This window comes from Tursiops truncatus, chromosome 10, assembly GCF_011762595.2.
Source record: "Tursiops truncatus isolate mTurTru1 chromosome 10, mTurTru1.mat.Y, whole genome shotgun sequence".
Lineage (NCBI taxonomy): Eukaryota > Metazoa > Chordata > Mammalia > Artiodactyla > Delphinidae > Tursiops > Tursiops truncatus.
This window is the reverse complement of record NC_047043.1, coordinates 61,605,383-61,626,226: the sequence shown is the minus strand read 5'-3', so window position 1 is coordinate 61,626,226 and position 20,844 is coordinate 61,605,383. Positions and strand designations below refer to the sequence as shown.

The 20,844-nt window shown below is 45.6% G+C and overlaps 1 protein-coding gene across 1 annotated transcript in view; it reads left to right on the top strand.

Moving 5' to 3' along the window:
• The first annotated feature begins 1,978 nt into the window (after positions 1-1,978).
• The window catches only part of XCR1 (X-C motif chemokine receptor 1), a 31,538-nt gene continuing 12,672 nt past the window's right edge, over positions 1,979-20,844 (top strand). Inside the window, exons 1-2 of the mRNA XM_004324550.4 lie at positions 1,979-2,224; positions 7,897-8,105. Of these exons, the coding sequence (XP_004324598.2) occupies positions 8,087-8,105 (19 nt within the window). The 5' untranslated portion in view covers positions 1,979-2,224; positions 7,897-8,086. The remainder of the gene's footprint in view (positions 2,225-7,896; positions 8,106-20,844) is intronic.

The following is a 20,844-nucleotide window of genomic DNA, read 5'->3' as shown; positions in this document are numbered from 1 at the left end:
AAAGCCAGAGTCTGCCTTGCATTGTCTGGGCAATCAGTGAGCCATGGTTAGAAGCCAGAGTAAGAACAAATGAAAAAATGCTGACAGCAGCGCAAGATGAAGGATGAATTGAGCAGCGTAGTCTGGAATCTTCTGCTAGAATTTGGCAGAAAAGTGGAAAGACCACGGACAGACCTTACGTCCTACTTTTGAAAACTGGCTTTGGTCTTGCTGCTGAGATTTAAGATCTATCTTGCACCCAAGGGGTGGGCCTCTTCCCCGGGGCCTGCCAGACTCTTTTAGTACCCCTGGAACAGAAGTCCTCTCTGCAGTGTTCTAGCTAGACTTTCCCTATCCTCCCTCCCTCCCTATTCAGAGATGGGGTGCTGCCTGTACCCGCCCCAGCTGAAGCCTGGGGCCTCACTTTTGTCTTATGCCATTGGCACCTGGCCTCACCCATTCCTGGGTCCCTTCTCTTGCTTTGAATAGAACTTCCCCTGTTCTGTAATCTGCCAGAATCACCAGAAGTGGTTGCTGCCAATTCCTTGAGGCTTTTGGTGTTTTTCTTCTATGACCACTGTCCCCTTGAGCTGAAACTGCCTGGCCTGCAGCACACGCCCCCTACATACACACCTAGGGAAAGCAGTCCTGGGGTGACTTTGGGCAGGGGTGACCACCTAGGGACCCAGGAGTGGATACCCTACCATGCACTACTAGTGGCTTATGACATGGCCTGATACAAAGGGAACTGACAAACCAAGGTGATAGCATTAAGTAAGCCAATCAGAGTCCCTCACTACAGAAGTTGACATGAAGTTACAGCACAGAAGGAGGCAGACCTGTGGCTGCCACAGAATCAGACTAATGGTCTTATTTCTGACATCTCCAGCTCCTGGTGCCATTGGGCCTGCATTTCTGGATATTCACCCTGATGGTTTTCATCCTGCTCGCCATCTAGGAACCCCACATATTTATTTATAGACTAGCACAGTTGACATCCCCTTCTATTCATCTAGTGACATGTTGTGACATTTGACTAATGCTGTGCAAAGTTCTTGTTTTGATGCCTCCCCAGCCATACTGTTTATCCCTTCCTGGCAGAAACTACCCTTCCCAGAGCTCTGTACCCAGGGAAGCAGTGCTAAACTATTCTCTGTGCCAAGGTGGCCACTGATTGCATCAAGGGTGGGCATCGACCCAAGAGAGCCCAACTGTACAAGCTTTCTGGTTGAGGTGGCTGGCTTGAAGGCAACAATGATTTCCTAAATGTAACAGTAGCTCAGCTGCCATGAGAAAAACCCCAATAATGTGGCTAAAACAAATACATGTTTACTTTTTTTCTCATGTGGGAGTCTAAGCTAGTATGGAAGCTCTATTGTGCAAAGGTTTCAGGGGCCCAGGCTCTTTCTGTCTTGTTGCTCTGCCCGCTGCAGTGTTGTCCTCGTAGGCACCGCCCGAGAGGGCTCACAGCATGTCCACTTTCCAAGAAGTGGGAAAGGAAAAGGAACCCCGGAGGACATGCCCCTTCCCTTTAAAACACAACCTGGAATCTGCACAGATAACTTTCACTCGCATCCCATTGGCCAAAGGAAGACTCAGGTGCAATGACAGCTGGGACATATTAGCCATATTCTAGGCAGCGATGCCTAGCTAAAAATCCAGGGCTATATTATTTTGAGAGAGAATGAATAGTAGGGGACATCTCCAGTCTCTACTGGTCAGACCAGCATCCTCTGGAATCCGGAGCTGGAGATACCAGAGATGATTGTCTTCCTGAGAGTAGGAGGAGATGAAAGGTGACACATAGAAGAATCACAGCCATGAAGCCCAGGAGAGAAGTCGAGGGCATGGGCAGACTCCCTGTGACACCCAAAAGCGCTCCCACCCCTGCCCTCACAGCTGGGTGTCCTCTCAGGAAATCCCCTTCTTTTAAGGGGCCTGAGGTACTCAGAAGTCTTTGCTGCAAGTCCGGGGTATTCAGTCCTATTGTAGGTGAGGTCTGTTTTAATTGTGGTTCCATTCTCTAGATGAGAAAACTAAACCCTAAATGCTTCATCATCTGTCCTCAGGTCCCTTGGCCCTAATGAATCAAAGAAGAAAAGATACATCAGAAACTGTTGCTTTCAGCCTCTTGATTAGTGAGACAGAAACAAACCATCGATACACAGTGCTATCTGGCTTCCTCTGTGTGGAAAGTGCAGATGGAAATTTTGAGGGTCTCGTTTGCCAAGGCCACAAGCTCAGGGTGAGTCAGCCATATAATATAACAATAGAAAAGATATGAGGCTAAGATGTTTAATGGGCACAGAGCACCAGACACACAGGCCCTCGCTGAGGTTCCATGTGTATGAAGCCTCCCTTGGAGATCACAGTTCAGTCAGCCGGAGTGCACAGTGGTTCTGGGACATGTAGGAAAGGAGAATGGGGCCAGGACATAACTAGCATGGAGGGGATAGGATTAGCCTTAGGTCTTGGGGGAAGAAGTCCTTCCCAGAAGGCAGAAATGGTTCTTGAAGGGGATGGCCAGGGTGACAGCTGGCCTGGCATTGTAACTTTTGAAGATAAGAGTCCAAAATCACTTTACAGGCCTTAACTGATCTACAATATGCATGAGCCAGCTGTGGGGAAGCTCAGAGGTGCAGACATCCTACTAACCCCGAGAGTGGGCATCTGCCAGACACACTGGCCATAAACCAACTGCTCAGCAATAGTGAGAGTCTCCATTCTTGCCTAGATGGTCATCAGGTTAGGACCAGGAAGCATCAGGAGGACAGAGTGGGTGATTGTGGTCCTTAGCACCAAGCACCAGAGGTTCCAGCAGCAGCACAGGGCTTCAGCAAGGAAGGTAAAGGTGGTCCTGTAAAGCAACTACTGACCATTGCTGATGGATAAGTTAATCAGAAACTTAAACCAGCTTGCACCAAAAAAGGTCACTGTGGGCTATATAACCAAACCACACAGAGTGCACATTTGGGTACAGCTGGACCCAGGGACAACTGGATTTAGAGATTCAACTGTTGTCAGGACTTCCTATCTCTCCACCTACATCTTAATCAGCTCAGGCTGCTGTAACAAAATACCATAGACTAGGTGGTTTAAATAGCAGGCATTTATTTTTCATAGCTCTGGAGGCTGGGAAGTCCAAGATCAAGGCACTGGCATGTTTAGTTTCCACTTCCTGATTTCAGACAGCCACCGTCTCTCTGTATCCTCACGTGGTCTCTTCCTTGTATGAGTACATGTTGGGGGAGAGAGTATGAACTCTGGTGCCTCTTCCTTTTCCGATAAGTGCACTAATCCCATCACTGGGGGCTCACCCTCATGACCTCATCCAAACCTGATTACCTCCCAATCCCCACCTCCTAATATCACCACCTTGGGAATTAGGACTTTAACATATGAATTTGATGGGAGGGACACAAACGTTCAGTCCATAACAACGTATGTCTCTGATTCTCTCTGCATATTGGATTTATCCTCACAATTCAGCTGTCTCCACAAGGCCAAAGACATGCCTGCAGGCAGCTTTAAGAGAGTATCTTTGCGGAACTTCCCTGGCAGTCCAGTGGTTAAGACTTCGCCTTCCAATGCAGGGGGTGCAGGTTCGATCCCTGGTCGGGGAGCGAAGATCCCACATGACTCACAGCCAAAAAACCAAAACATAAAACAGAAGCAATATTGTAACAAAATTCAATAAAGACTTAAAAAAAAATGGCCACATCAAAAAAAAAATCTTAGAAAAAAAAACAAAAGAGAGTGTCTTCGCCAACTCTGTATTGAAAAAAATCTCTAGGAAGTGTCTTGATTGGCTTTGCAAGCCCCTTGTCCATTCCTAGCCAGTCACTTTGGCCAAAAGGATGAGGCTGTAGTGATTGGCCCAGGAAGGTCACATGCTCATTCCCACAGGCACACGATGGCTGGAGTGGGGAAGAAGCAACTTGCCCCCAACGTGGGGAGTGCTGTTGTAGGCATTCCAAACAACAAATGCCTGTTGCAGAGGAAGCTGGAAGTGAAAAGAGATGAAGTGGGGACTGTGTTGAGCTATAGCTAATGAACCCATTGGTGAGTCCACATGAGACTCCTGGCAGTACCTAGAAATAATTCAGGGGACTTACTTTGCAGGGGACTGAAAACCATGGAATAACATCTTGTGAGCCAAAGAAATGCTGATTATTACTATTATCATGGAGGCTGGGGTGCCCTAGTACTATGACGTCTGCAGTTTATACTTCAGCACTGACAGCGTGGTCTAAATGTGGTTCATTCCTTTTTTTTTTTTTTTGCGGTACGCGGGCCTCTCAGTGCTGCGGCCCCTCCCGTTGCGGAGCACAGGCTCCGGATGCGCAGGCTCAGCGGCCATGGCTCACGGGCCCAGCCGCTCCGCGGCATGTGGGATCTTCCCGGACCGGGACACAAATCCGTGTCCCCTGCATCGGCAGGCGGACTCTCAACCACTGTGCCACCAGGGAAGCCCGGTTCATTCTTTTTTAATCTATACCCTAGAGGAGGCCAGTTGCGCTAATCTGGGCAACTCCGAGGGTGGTAACTAGGGCTTAATCAGAAGTCCACACTCAAGAGGAGCTCTCACAAGTGCTTCAGCTATCTTTATAGCTGATCAGTACTAGAGGTTTTGTTAATTAGCATAATGAATGGAGAGAAAGGTGTTCACTGGTGAAGCATGGAGGAACTCCACAAACATATATGAACAGGGTATTAGAATCTAGTGACTCTTTCCTCCTTCCCTGTTAGGAATGTTGCCCACAGTCCAGCTGCTGATTCCAGAGAAGGTGGGCCAACCTGAGTCTGACTAGATGGTTCTCCAATCCCACTACTAGAGTATTATCACATTTGCCCCAAGTGAAACTTCCTTTCACGTGTGATCTTGTTGGAGCACCCTAAAGGACAGAGAGTTTGGACTTTATCAAGCTCACAGGAGGTGGTGTGACTTGTGCGTATTTGCGAATCGTTGTCTCTTTGGGGGGAGAATTTAGTCTGAGACTTCCTTTAATGGTAACCTAGAGTGAGGCCATAAGAAGGAGCCAGCCCTTGAATCTTATAACTAATGGCGGCTGTTGATATTAACCAAACAGAACCTCATGGTTGTATGTGACCAAATTGGGAAGTGGGAGCTCCCCTTCCAAGTCTAGGGACTCATCAGTTTTCCTCAGAAAGACCTGTCATCCGTCAGGTCTCAGGGTCCCAGCTGAGCTGGAGTCTGGGCAGGAATCCAACCCCCAAAGAGGTGGAGGAAGGGTGTTGGGTACAAGGCAGGGCTCATTCATAATGAGACTGGGGATTGAGCAGGCTTCCATGAGGGAGACAGGAGAAGACCCAAGAAATGAAGCAAAGATCTGGTACCCAGAACTGGAGTAGGCCTGGAGCCGGAGCGCACAAGGGGCCTCCATGGATGTGAGCCTCAGGATCTGGGCTGTAGCCTCCTTAGAGATCTGGCAGAAGTGAGCTGAAGGTAATGTTGGCTGTAGAAAGAACGAGGCTGCAGAGACTGGAAACCAGGCCAAGCCTGACAGCTGTCCATCCATCCCAGCAGCACCCTGGAATTACCACAAGGAAATGCAACAAGGTTAGAACTCGTGATGCCTCACTCTGTGTCAGCAACTCTGACTCATCACCCCTACTTTTCGCTGATCAGCACTTTCAAGGTAATCGCAAAGACTATGGAGAAAACGTCTTTGTAGCTGCTGGCATGAACATTTCTTGGAGGAGAAACGGTCTTTGAAAGGTCCAATTTTCAAGGGTAGAAAGGGCCCTTCCAGCCTGGACTTGGAGCTTCTCCCCAGTTTTCTGTAGAAGGAAGGAGATTTTCTGGAACATGAAGGAGGAAGGAGAAGTGGGGCTGGGTGCTGTAGGCAGGAGGCCAGGGGAGAAGAGCGATGCCACCATAGCCCAGAGGAAGAGTTCAAGGGACTTGTTGGATACATGCATGTGAGTTTAACTTTCCCTGGTCCACTGCCCCCAACTCAAATCTTTAGTCAATTCTCCACTGCCCACTAACGCACCTCCTACTCCCCAGTGTTAGAACTGACCTAAGCCACTTTAGTCCTGTATAACCGTTCAGGTCCTTTTGGTTAATAACAACAGCTGCCATGAGCTAAGGGAGTTGACAATCACCTACTCCCCTATAACCTCACTCAGTGTCACCAAAAGCATAAGTTTCAGAATGAATTTGGCCCTGAATACAGACATTTGTTAGCAAGAAGGCAGTACTTTGAAGTGCAATCGTTTGGGACCACAAAGAGATGGTGAGGATGAAAACAGAGACCTCAGGCAAAGAGGAACAGATCTTAGTGGGCACTATTATAAATGGATTTCCTGTGTATTTATTTATAAACGCCTATTACTTCATTCAAAAACTCACTGGAGGCAGGGACTACTTGTTTTGCTTTTAAAATCCCTGTGTGACCTTACTCCCTAACCAGCAGGGGAGAAATGTGACAAAACTTGAACGACATACAAATGTGCCTTGTGCGCTGAGAAACATGAACAATTTTTGTTCTGCTATAAACACTGCAGCTGAAAATCTAGGCTGTTGTCCCTCTCAAACCAAGCATTGTCCCCCAAGGTGTCCACCAGGAAGATCTATAAGGAGATTCCCTTCTGAGGGCAGAAAGGGAAGTGTGGGAGGGGCCTGTCCAATGCAGGTGCAGGGAGAAAGTCCAGTCCAGCAGGCAGGACTGGGTGTCTGGAATCTGGTACAAAAACACGGTACGAAAACAGACCTAAACCTAAACAGACCTAAACCCCAGCACTGGGGTCCAGCCAGCCAGGCACCAAGATGGGTAGAACTCGGAACACAACGAAGAGGACCCCAAGAGCAGTGGTCCTCACAAATCCAGGAAGATGGGCAGCAGTTAGGACGGCACCCGGACAACAGTGGATTATAAGGCTCTAGCCACTGGAGTGAGATTTTGGAAGTGGAGGGAACTGCAGCCCTAAGCAGGAACTGAGAATGACAGGAGTAATAAGAGTGGGTTCCAGAGGGACTGAGCCACTGTCAGGTAGAGGCTGAGTGCAGAGAGTGAGAGAAAATCCCAGCGTAAATGAACAAGGACAGATTCAGAGGCAACTTTGAGAGGCTGTTTCTGATAGTTGCAAAACAGTGAACGTATCTCAGTTCCTCTTTTCGGCTAGTTAAGGAATCAGTGGAGAGATTCTTTGGAAGCGTGCTCTGTGGGCATCTTACCAGGAGGTAATAACGATGGACTTTCACGTTTATGCAGCTCTTTGGAGTTTGTGAAAAGTAAACTAACTAATTTAAATGTCAGAACTAAAGGGCTAGGGCACAATTCGACCTTCACCGTGGCCCAGCACCTCCTCCTGGAATTCCTAAGACTATGACCCACCTGCTTTCCTTAGAAAGAACACTTATGGCTGAGCGCCATATGTAATGGGCACATTGTCAGGCACTTTCCTAATTGTCTCCACATTGTACCTTCATATGGGGACAGCAAAGAGGACTGGAGGCCTCTGAGCTACCACGTTCCTATGTTGGTTCTCCTTTTACTTGTCCCAGAGCTTCCTGTGATGGTCTCAGAGTCCAGTCTCCAGCAACCCTTTTTACAGCTGTTTTTAGCAGCTGCTGTCTTGACTCTTATCAGGTGCATCCTCTGGTTAATGGTTTTTCTTGCAGTGGGTATGCAAACAAAACCTCCTGATGGCTCTGTGAGATGGGCAGAGCAGATATTAATAATGGTACTAATTACTTCTAAGGTGGTAGCCAGCCTTCATGATGGCCCCCAGTGGTTTGTACCTTCTGGTGTTCACATCCCTGATTAGGGTTGACTTGGATAACAAGTGAGATAGTGCAGAAATAACAGTGCTTGACTTCAGAGGTTAAGATGTAAAGAACATAAAAGATACTGTGGCTTCTGTCTTGCTCTCCTCGATTGCTCATTCTAGGGGAAGCCAGCTACCACGTCAGGAGGACGCTCAAACAGCCCCATGGAGAGACTCATGTGGCAAGGAACCGAGGCCTCCTGCCAGCAGCCATGTGAACAAAGCTGTCTTGGATGTAGGTCCTCCAGCCCCAGTCAAGCCTTCGGATGACTGCAGCTCCAGTGGACATCTTGACCTCATCCCATGAAAGACCATGAGCCAAAACCACCCAGGTGAGTTGTTCTCAAATATCCGACCCACAGACACTGTGTGAGATAATAAATACTTATTGTCTAAGCCACTAGGTTTTGGAGGAATTTTTATAAGAGTGATAGATAATTAATACACCCATTATACAAGTGAGAACTTGAGCCTCAGACACATACAGTGCCTAGCCCAAAATTGCACAGCTAGAGTTGTAGCAGAACCGGGAAGAGAGCCCTCATCTTGTGACTGCTGATCCGTACCACACGGGTTCTCTTACAGTCCCATGATTCATCAGTTCTCTAATTTGGGTTCAGAAGAGGCAGAGATGAGGTTGCAGGCATGGTGCAGCGACTATCCAGGCACCCGTGGCCACACTCAGGGCCTAGACTCACAGGGGTCCTTGACCAGGAATCCAGGGTAGGGAGGGGGGCTGAGACCCTTTGCTCCCACTCGTGTGTGGCTCTCATGAGGAAGAGACACAAGCCAGAAACAGAGACTTCTTCCCACCTGGGCAGACCCACACCTGTGCAGGCTCACACACAGGTTCGGGCCTCAACCCAAACTCAAAACAAACTACAGCTGACCCATAATGCTGTAGTTCTGCGGGGGTGTGGTGGGGAAGATTTGTGGTGTTAGGGCTTGCACTTAAGATCCCTGCCTGCGACGCAGGGTCTGGCTTTGCCTCCCAGCTTCCCCGCCTCTGACTCATGTGTCCACTTTAGAGAAGTCACCCCACTGAGGGGTGCTTTCAGTTTCCATGTGACTCACCAGCCGTGTGATCACTGGTCCCCACTCTGCAAGGAGGGCCTGTGGGCAACGTGAGCTGTCTGTAGTGACAGAGGGTGATGGACACAGGGTCAGCAGGTGATCAGTCTAGCTGGCTCTATTTGCTCATCCTTCCAGCTGGGTTGGACTTATTCCAGCAAGAGCTACGATGGCCCCCTGGGTGGGACTGGAATTGGACAAGTCTAGAGGATAGTTGAAGACAAAAGGGTGAGAAGGGCTCTGTAGTCACTGCTTGTCTCCAGGATCTCTATCCAGGCTGTCAGTGCCAGGGAGGAAGCAGCCAGATAGAGCCCTAAAGCAGGGCTGGGCTTCCTAGCAGAGAGCAGGAAAATGCTCACGGGGTTGGCAGAGGATGCAAGAGGGAGTGGCCCCTGGGCTGTGCAGGAGACCTGTGGAAGCAAACAGCGAGAGACCTGAGGTGGTGACATTTCTTGATAAAGGACCTTAAAGGCCCACAGGACATAGTCTTGTGCCTGTGTCCTCTTGTGGCATTCAAGGACCTCCATAATAGGAGAAATTTTTTAAAAAGGGTATAGGACACCTGCATTCTAATCTAAACTCAAGATGCCATCACTTGGATCACCTTGGAAAAGTTGTTGGCCCTTTTGGGCCTCAGTTTCTTCATGAGTGGTCAAGTGAATGGTTTTCTAACTGGGTTCCTTGCAGACCAAGGGTTCTGCAGACCACCCTTAGAGTTTGCCGTTAGGAGGGAGCCTCTAAACTTATACTGCCCAATAGAAATATGAAGTAAGCCACATGTGCAATTTTAAATTGTTTAGTAAACATATTTTTAAAAATCTAAAAAGAAATAGGTAAAATTAATTTCAAGAGTGTCTTTAATCTATCCAGAACATCATTTCAACATGTAATCACTTTATTACATTTATTAATAAGATATTTTACATTCTCTCTTTTGTACTAAATCTTCAGTATCTAGTGTGTAATTTGTACTTAAGCACATCTCAGTTGGGACCTGCCACATTTCCAGTGCTCAATAGCTGGAGTTGTGTACCTGACCTGTGAAGAGGGAGGAGGAATCAGGCCTTAAGAGAAGACTTCCCCCTGGTGGAGAAAATAGGAAAATACATGCAAGACCAAAAGATTGGAATGAGCAAAATGTCTTTGGACTGTGAACTATCACATCCATTTCCTTGATTCAGTAATCATGTATAATATCAGTATTATATGTATAGTGAGGGTGTTTGGAGGGAGCACATACAAATCAGAGGAGCAGGTCAAGGCCAGACTCCTGAGGAGTTTGGGAGTGAGAATTGATGGCAGAGTCTTTTGCTTCTGGGAAGAAAGTGAGTGTAGACTATACTTTCAAGGAATTTTACTGTGAAAGGGAGGGACCTATAAGGGATGGAGCATAGACTTGAAGGTGTTTTAGATGGGGAAAAAGTATTTGAACAAAATACAGGCTGCAGAACGATTGTCATGATCAGACCAAAGGAACCAGAGGCATTCAAGAGTCAGACCTGCAGAGCTGGTTAAGAATACAGACCTTGGAGCCAGCTTCACTGCTTCCTGACTGTGTGACTTCGGGCAAATTACTTATCTCCTTGTGCCTCTGTTCTCGCATCAATACAGTAGTACCTGCCTCTTGTGTATGCGCTGTGTTGAGTTGTGTTTGTTATGAGGATTGATTCTTTTTTTCAAAATAACATATTCAAATGCTAATAATAGACATAAGAAAGTAGCTATATTGTATTAGCTATGATGATTAGAGGGATTCCTTTAGTGGGGCAGCATTTTCTGTGAGTGCTGAAACAGCAGTCTGCCTTTTCCCCAGTGAGTCGAAGTTCACATGCTGTTATTACACGGCAAGTCTGAGAATTCTCTCCTCGGAAGTGACAATATTGTTTCAACAGGGGGCAGTGGCCAACAACATATTTCTCTAGCATCTTCAAACTGAAACTGCCAAGGCCAGCTTCCTGACCCAGTGGGGACATTCTGGAACATGGAGGTCCAGCCCCTTGTTTTACCTCCTTCCCAGGGAAATATGGAACTTACCAGCATTCACAGTTCTATTTTTTTAACTTTGATGCTGATGAATTCAATGATCTCCTACTTTTTTTTTTTCCAAAATAATGGCTACCATCTGTTGAGCCACTACTAAGTGGCAATCAGTGACCAACATCCCGTCTGATCCATTCAATTCTGCAAGGTGAGATTGGTTTACATAAATGACATTATGCCATAAATATCATTCAGAATACTTTTTCATTCAATATGATGTTTCTGTTTTTGTTAATTAATTTATTTTTGCTGTGTTGCGTCTTCGTTTCTGTGCGAGGGCTTTCTCTAGTTGTGGCAAGCGGGGGCCACTCTTCATCGCGGTACGCGGGCCTCTCACCGTCTCGGCCCCTCCCGTTGCGGAGCACAGGCTCCAGACACGCAGGCTCATTAGTTGTGGCTCACGGGCCCAGTCGCTCCGCGGCATGCAGGATCCTCCCAGACCAGGGCTTGAACCCGTGTCCCCTGCATTAGCAGGCAGACTCCCAACCACTGCGCCACCAGGGAAGCCCCAATATGATGTTTTTGAGCTACAACTGTGCAGCTGTAGTAAATGTATTTCTGATTACTGCTTTGTCTTACTGTGTGTGAATGTTCTGGCATTTATGTATCCATTTCCTAGTGACAGACACTTAGACTGTCCCCGATCTTTGCCGTCAAAAACAATGTTGGAGTGAGCATCTTTCCATCTGTCTCCTTATGGCCTTATGCAGAGCTTCTCTGGATGAGGAGCCCAAGAGTGGAACTGCTAGATCAGAGGTATTTTCAGCCTTACCTTCTTCCAGGTTGTCCCTCAAGTGCTACACCAGTCCATACTCCCACCAGCCTTGCCTCCAGGGTTCTCACTTTCCTCATTCTCATCAGCCCTTGGTATTATGACTTTCTAATTTTTGCCAAATACATGGGCAAAAAATGATGTCTGGCAGCTTTAATTTGCATATGCTATTGAAATCTCCTCATATTCCTAGAACCATTCCAGACTTGAATTCAAAGGGCTGTGCAAAGGGCAGTTTCCATCCAAGAACAGGTAAACATTTCTGACAGATGTGTAGCTTTTCACCAGGTGACTTCGTGTATCTGTTGCTCCCACCAGCCCTGGGAAGTACTCACAGCAGATGAGGATCAGAGGGCTTAATGACTGACCCATGGGTCGTCCAGCCAGTTATTACTAGAACTAGGATGAGAATCAAGGTGTCCTGACCCCTCACCACAGCTCTTCCTACTCGACTGTGTTGTACCTGGAGCCCATCAGTAGAGATGGCCTTTCCACCAAAGCGCAGGGTTCAGATGTTTGTGAGAGAGCTGGGGACTTTGTTTGTTTTTGTTTTGTATATTTAATCAGCTTCATTGAAGTGTCATTCACATACAATAAAATGCACCCATGTTAAATGGGTGTTTCCACGAGTATACACCAGTGTAACCACAACCAATCAAGATATGAAACATTCCTGATACCCCCAAAAGTTCCCTTGTAACCCGCCTTTCCAGGTAATCACCCACCTTCCCAGATAATCACCCACCTTCCCAGATAATCACCCACCCTGGCAACTACTTATTTTCTTTCTGTTGGTGTAAATTAGATTTGTCTTCCGCAGATTTTCCAAAGTTTTGTTCAGAATATGTACTCTTTGGTGTTACTCAGCATAACATTTGTGACGTTCATCTATTTTGTTGCATGAATTAGTAGTGTGTTCCTTTTTATTGCTGACTAGCATTTCATTGTATGACTATATCACAATTTACTGGTCCCTTCGCTAGTTGGTTGACAGTTGGTTGTTTCCAGTTTGGGGGTATAATGAATAAAGCTGCTAAGAACCTTTAAATCCAAGTCTTTATGTGGAGAACAGGGCCAGGAGCAGGTGGAGGCAATCTAAGATGCAAAATTTAAGGAGGACTCACTCTAAGGTTCAGGAAGTGCTAACTCTGCACTTCCATGGACCCGAGAGTGAGTGCCTCCTTAAATATCACACCCTTGGCTCCTTGCCTGCCTTACCCCGTCCTGGATCTGGTGAACATATATTTTTGTTGTAGAGGAGAGTGTTAACTGTAAACTAAGAGCTCAAGAAGAGAGCCAGAGTCTGAGTTTCTCAAAGTGTGACCTGAAGACCCCTCTTGGAGCCTAATCAACTGCTGAGCTCGTTAGATGTGCTGACCCCCGCCCCACCCCCTTACCTACTGTATCAGAATTTGCATGTTTAATACAACATTAGTGATACTTACCTACACTAAATTTGTAAAACCACTGCCATGGGCAGTGGGTAATTGTTGAAGCTTTTTGAGCTAAAAATAGCAGGATTATAGCTTTTTTGTTTAACTTTGAAATAATTATAGATTAGCAAGAAATTATAAAAATAGTATAGAGGAATCCCACCTGATTCACTCATTTTCCTCCAGTGGTTACATCTTCCATAACTATAGTACAGTATCAAAAAGGGGAGTTAGACACTGGTACAATGTGTGTGTACAGTTCTGTTCCATTTTATCACATATGTAGATTCCTGTAACCACCACCCCAATCAAGATACAGAACGATTCTGTCATCACAAAGATGTCCCTCCTGCTACCCTTTTATAGTCACACCTGCCCCCACCATTCCTAACCCCTGGCAAACACTGATCTGCTTTCTATCTCTATGATTTTGTCATTTCAAGAATGTTATGTAAGTGGAATTGCTCAGCATGTGACCTTTTGAGATTGCATTTTTTAAACTAATCATAAAACCCCTGAGATCTCTGCAGATCATTGCATATACCAAAAGCTTGCTCCTTTTTATTACTAAGTAGTATCCCAGGGTATGGAATTTAGCCATTCACCCATTATGGGACATTTTGGTTGTTTCCAGTTTGGGGCTATAAAGAATTAATCTTCTGTAAACGATCGTGTATTGGTTTTTGTGAGAACATAAGTTTTCATTTCCCCAGGGTAGATGCCCAAGAGTGTGATTGCTGGATCATATGGTGTGTGTTCAGTTTTTTAAGAGACTGTCCTACTCTTTTCCAGAGTGGCTGTGCCATTTCACGTTTCCTACAGCAGTGTATGAGAGATCGTTTCTCTACATCCTTGCCAGATTTTGGCATGGCCCCTGGTTTTTATTTTAGCTTTTCTGATAGGTATGTGGTAATACCTCATCATAGTCTTAATTTGTATTTCCCTCATGGCTAATGATGTTGAATATCTTTTCATGTGCCTATTTACAATCTGTATATTCTCTTCAGTGAAATGTCTCTCCAAGTTCTTTACCCATTTTTAACTGAATTGTTTGGCTTTTTTACTGCTGACTTTTGAGGATTCTGTATATATTCTAGACATGGGTACTTTGTCTGATATGCAGTTTGCAAATGCTATCTCTCAGTCTGTAGCTTATCTTAACAGGATCATTTGCAGAGCAAAGCTTTTTCATTTTGATGAAGTCTAATATATCTCACTTTTGTTTATGCCTTTGGTGTTATGTCTAAGAACTTGTCACTAAGCTTTAGGTCCCCAATATTTTCTCCTATGTTTTCTTCTAAAAGTTTTTATAATTTTATATGTACATTTATATCCGTGATGCATTTTGAGTTAATTTTTATATAAAATCCAAAATTTAAGTTGAGGTTCTTTTTATTTACTTATTTATTTTCTGGCCTATGAATATCCAATTGCTCCAGCACCATTTGTTGAAAAGTCAGCTATCCTTCCTCCAGTGAATTGCTTTTGCACCTTTGTCAAAAATCAGATGGCCTTACTGGTGTGGGGCTATTTCTGGGCTTTCCATTCCCTTCCATTAATCTTGGTGTCCACCCCTCTGCCCATACTACGGTCTTAATTACTATAGCTGCGTAATAAGTCCTGAAATAGAACAGAGGGATTACTCCCATTCCTTTCTTCTTTTTCAAAATGTTTTATTTATTCTAAATCCTTTGCTTTTTATATAAATTTTAGAATAAGTCTGTCTCTGCCTACAAAAAATCTTGGAGGATTTTGCTAAAAATTTCATTATAACCATATATCATTTGAGGGAGAATTGACATTTTTACTATGATGAATCTTCCAACCCATGAATATCTCTCCATTTATTTAGATCTTTTTTATTTCATCAGCATTTCATAATTTTCAGTGTACATGTTTTGTACATTTTGATGATTTATGCGCAGGTATTTCTTTTTGGAGAGAGAGATTGTAAATAATATTGTACTTTAAATTTTGCTTTCTGTGTGTTTATTGCTAATATATAGAAATACAATTGATTTTTATATGTTGATCTTATATCTTGCAACTTTGCTAAACTCACTTATTATCCTAGGAATTGTTTCAGTTTTGTTTTGTTTTTGGATATTTGGCATTTTCTGGGTAGACCATTATGCTATCTGCAAACAGGGACAGTTTTATTTGTCCCTTTCCAACCTGTACGCCTTTTCTTTCCTTTTGCTTACTGTGCTGCCCGAGGCTTCCAGTACTATATTGAACAAGAGTGGTTAATATAGACACCCTTGCCTTGCTCCCAATCTTATGCGAAAACATTGTCTTTCAACATTAGTATTTTGTCAGCTGGTGTGTTTTTTTGTTTTTTTGCGGTACGCGGGCCTCTCACTGTTGTGGCCTCTCCCGTTGCGGAGCACCGGCTCCGGACGCGCAGGCTCAGCGGCCATGGCTCACGGGCCCAGCCGCTCCACGGCATGTGAGATCTTCCCGGACCGGGGCACAAACGCGTGTCCCCTGCATCGGCAGGCAGACTCTCAACCACTGCGCCACCAGGGAAGCCCAACTGGTGGTTTTTAATAAGTATTTTTTCTCAAATTGAGAAAGTCCCCCCAATCCTTAGTTTTTTCTGAGAGTTTTATCATAAAGAGTTGCTGAATTTTTTTTTAATAAATTTATTTATTTATTTATTTTTGACCGCATGTGGGCTTTCTCTAGTTGCGGCGAGCGGGGGCTACTCTTCATTGCGGTGCGCGGGCTTCCCATTGCAGTGGCTTCTCTTGTTGCGGAGCACGGGCTCTAGGCACGTGGGCTTTGGTAGTTGTGGCACGTGGGCTTCGGTAGTTGTGGCACACGGGCTCGGTAGTTGTGGCTTATGGGCTCTAGAGTGCAGGCTCAGTAGTTGTGGCGCACGGACTTAGTTGCTCCACAGCACGTGGGATCTTCCCAGACCAGGGATTGAACCTGTGTCCCCTGCATTGGCAGGCAGCTTCTTAACCACTGCCCCACCAGCGAAGTCCCAATAGTTGTTGAATTTTGTCAAATGATTTTTCTGTATCAGTTGATATGATCATGTGGTTTTTCTTCTTTAGCCTTTTAATACAGTGGATTTCACTGATTAAGTATTGAACCAGCCTTGCATCTCTGGAATAAACCCCATATTCTATTTGCTAATATTTATTAAAGAGTTTTTTCATTTGTATTTGTGAAGGATATTCGTCTGTAGTTATTATATGTACTTTTTGGTACCATCTTTATCTGGTTTTGGTACCAGGGTAATACTGGTCTCACAAAGTGAGGTGTGAAGTATTCTCTCTTCTTCTATTTTCTGGAAAGGGTTATGTAGAATGGGTGTTAATTCTCCTTTAAACATTTAAAAGAATCATCCAGTCAAATTATCTGGGCCTGGAAATTTCTTTCTCAGGAGTTTTAAATTATGACTTCAGTTTCCTTGAAGGGCTTATTGGGTGAGCCCTTTCATATTGGGTGAGTTTATTTATTTAGTTATTTCATATTGGGTGAGTTTATTTATTTAGTTATTTCATATTGGGTGAGTTGTGGTAACCTGTGTTTTTTGAGGAATTAGTCTACTTCATCTAAGTTATATAGATGTTCATACTATTTGATTATTATCTTTTTAAAAAATATTTTTATTTATTTATTTGGCTGCGCCAGGTCTAGTTGTGGCATGCAGGATCTTTTAGTTGCAGCATGTGGGATCTTTTAGTTGCGACATGCGGGATCTAGTTCCCTGACCAGAGATTGAGCCTGGGCCCCCTGCATTGGGAGTGCGGGGTCTTAACCACTGGACCGCCAGGGAAGTCCTTGGTTATTATCTTTGATGTCTGCAGAATCTGTAGCAATAACCACTGTTTCCTTCCTGATATTAGTAATTTGTGTCTTTCTCTTTTCTCGTTAGTCTTTCTAGAGGATATCACTTTTATTGATCTTTTCAAAGAACAAACTTTTTTTGTTTCATTTCTCTTGGGTTTATGTTTGCAATTTTATCAATTCTTCTCTTTATTTTTTCTTTCCTTCTACTTACTTTGAGTTTATTTTGCTTCTTTTTCTATGCTCTTAAGATAGGTGCTTAGATTATTTATGTGGGACATTTTCTCTTTTCTAATGTAAGCATTTAGTGCTAAAAATTTCCCTCTCAGTGCTGCTTTAACTGTGTCCCACAAAGTTTGATGTTGTATTTTCACTTTTATGCCATTCAATGTGTTTTTTTTTAATTCCCCTTGAGTCTTGTTTGATCCTTGGATTATTGAAAACTGTGCTATTTATTTTCCAGTAACTCACTTGTTGAAGATTTTCGGGTACAGTAAGTTGGTTTACTATTTTTATTATATTCTTTTCAGCTGTTGATTTCATAGTGAGCGTGGGTTAGAAGGAGACCCATCTTTATCATTGAAGGAGTCCAGAATTTTGCCAGCCAACTTGTGTTGACATGGAAATCTATACATACACACACAGGAACACACAACCACACACACGCATGTACACACACACACACCCATGGCATACTTATACCCACACCTAACCAGCAGAGCTCAAATTCTCATTTGCAAAAAACAAGGCTAATGGCAGAGACCATGGTAAGCAAAAAACAGGAAAAGGAAGCTGATTCGGAAGGGAAAAAAAAGTACCAAATCAGCATTGCATCTCTAAAAGAATTAGGCCAAACCAGAAACCTCCAGCAGAAATACCAGTGACATTTAAGGGTCTGAGTTGACTGTAGACAAGCTGAATTTCTTGTATGTTGGCAACCCCTGCCTTCTAAGTCAGCTTCTTCCCCACTTCCCACCATCACTGCCCCTATCACAACAAGGTCAGTCCAACTAATTCTGCTTCAGAAAACTGAAAGGAAAAAAGACACTACACTGACTACAATAGAATAGAAATTCCAGGAACTAAAGATGTATCAAGAAGAAAGCAAGCTATATCCTGCAAACCAATTCACTGTCTGACAGATGATAATACCCTCCTCAAATGACATGTGCTGAAAACCATAGACATGTTGTATTTATGTTTATATGCAATATATGTAAATATATGTTTATGAAGTCGTTCCCCATCCATCTGATAACTATTTCTGTTTTCCCCCTTTTTTGGTTTCACTTCTTACATTTCAGTCTATCTAGAACTTCGTATGGTTGTAACTTTATAATACATTGACATATCTGGCAGTGTCTAGTGTCCCTTAGCAGCTAAGCCATGGAACTGAATCTCTGGGCTCTTAGCTGCAAACGTGCAGTGACACAACTTCACCTCCGTGTGTAAGCTAAGGGCACCCAATCCGTTTAGACCATCGTTTCTCAACCTCGGTATTATTGCCATTTTGGTAATTTTCTCTCATGGGAGTTCGTCCTGTTTGTCAGCATCCCTGGCCTCTACCTGCTAGATGTCAGTACCTCCTTCAAGCTGTGAGAACCAGAAATGCCCCCAGACATCACAAAATTGCCCCCAATGAAAGCTGCTTGTTTAGACATATGCCTCCTTCCTTCCTGATTTGGATGCTTTACAAAGCCGTGACACTTGGTGCCATAGCAGCCGTCTTGTAGTTGTGAGGAGCGATGCTACAGAGGCGCTGAGGCTAGCACAAGAGGTACAAGGGGCCGTGGTTCTTGATGACATCGCCAAGTTGCTGCACCAACCCTAGCGTTACCTTCCTGTGGAAAATTAACAGCTTCGACCACTTAAGCCTCTTCAGTCCTGTGCTTTGTCACTTACAGCCAAGAGCATCCTAGTGAATCCACGGATCACCTTATTCCTCTGCTTAAAACCCTTTACTAGTTCTCCATTCAGGATGCATTTCAGACTCCTGAGCTCAGCACCCAAGGGCCTTTGCCTCCCTCTCCTGCTCATCTCCCAGCACCCCTCTCGGCACACATCTCGTCTCGAGCCTAAGTGGAGTCCTTTGACCCAGCCTCAAGACCTCCTATCTCCTGATGTTTACATTTGCTGATCCCCGAATGGCACATCCTTCCTCCTCTTCTCTCCCTGTTCAGTCCTACTCACCTTTCAAGACTTGGCCCATGTCCTCTCCTTCAGGAACTTTTCCCTGAATCTCCATGTGGTGATTTTGAAACATGGACTCCAAATTATTTGACACTCCTCCACTTGAGAGTGACTTGGGCAGGGATTTGGACCTCTGTGACTTTTCATACTCTGGACACTGAAGCAGGGTGCTAACTGACTAATCCAGGGGACCGTTATTCAGTGACACACGAGGCAATCTTCGTGATAAGGACGTGCAGTGCGTGAGCTGAGCTAGTCAGACCTGAAGGCACTGGGCAACCCAACTCAACCCAGCCAGCTGATGCTGCTCATCTTTCCAGCCTCAAACCCTAGCGGTCTGCTTCTTCCACCACACGTCTCTCTCACTTCGAGTCATTGGGAGGCTCAGAATGTGCCCTACTGCATAAATGTTCCCCCACACCTGGCATTCAGCCCCCTTTCCCTGCATAACTCCTACTCATCCTTCAGATCTCCCTTTGACATCACCTCCTCTAGGAAGCCTTCCTTGCCTCTCCAAGGCTGGTATGCCCAGAGCCTGTCCCTCACATCACACTTAACACACTGTATCCTAACCACCCATTTCCACATCTGTGAGCCTGTGAGCATCTTAAGGGCAGGGAATGATTTATTCCTTTTTGAACCACCAGCACCTAGAATAATGCCAGAGCTTGCTATAAAAATAAATGTTCATGGCATGGTTGTGCCAGTGGTATGGCTGAACGTGTTTTGCTCTTGTCCTCCATTCAACAAACATTTATTGAGATCTGACCCTGTACTGAAGGTACAGCTTCCTGCATTGCATCTACTGCCATCGTCCGGTTATTGAGCGCTCACTGGGCGTTGTCCTAAGTACCTAACTCATTCACTTTGTCTAATCCTCATAACAAGTCCGTGAGGTTGATGCTGTAATTATCTGCAATTCACGTGGGGAAACTGAGGTGCCAAAATTCCATGGGCACTGAATCCTGGAGTCCACGTTTGCACCCCTGCAGCCTAACTCTGGAGCCCGTGGTATTAATCTCTACACTGTCTGGCTTCCTTCGGAACCCCCCGGACACTTGTCACAAATGCAGAGGCCCAAGCCTCACCTGAAGAGCTTGTCTCTATAGGTCTGGGCAGGGCCTGGCAATCTGTATTTCCCACGAGCCCCACATAGTGCAGAAATGATGGCTGTGCCAAGGGCATCCAGGAGCGTCCGAGGCTCTGTGAGGTCTGGCCCTGATGCACCTGTCTCACTGCCTCACGAACACATCCTGTACTCGCTCTTCTCCAAACTCTTGCTGCCTCTGCCAGGAACGCTGTCATGACGCCCACCCACCCACCCAAGTGTGCTTGAGGAGCACCGGTGGGAGTGAGAAGAGGGAGACCTTGCTGCTCAGGATGGGCTGGCAGAGCCCCAGGGACATCCGCACGCGGCCCCTTCCGGAGGCCTTGGAGAAGGTCAAGAGGCCTCAAGCCTCTCAGGCGTCTCTTTAGCCTGCGGTGCTGCCAGAAACGTCCAAAAGGCTCCATTCAGAACCCTGCACACCTTCAGAGCACACCCCCAGGGATTAGTCCTCTAGCTGCAACCCGTGTGGCCCTCGGAAGCTCCTCACAGACAAGTCCTGGTGATGCCAGCAGTGTTTGCTCTGCCTGGGACGGGACCAGCGGGGAGCGGGGCAGCAGTGGAAGCCGGGGCAGCCCTGGCCAGCGCCTGATTTCCCCAACCAGGCCTGTGCGTGGTCGGGTGGGCAGAGCAGGTCTCCAAGGAAAGGGCCTCTCCCC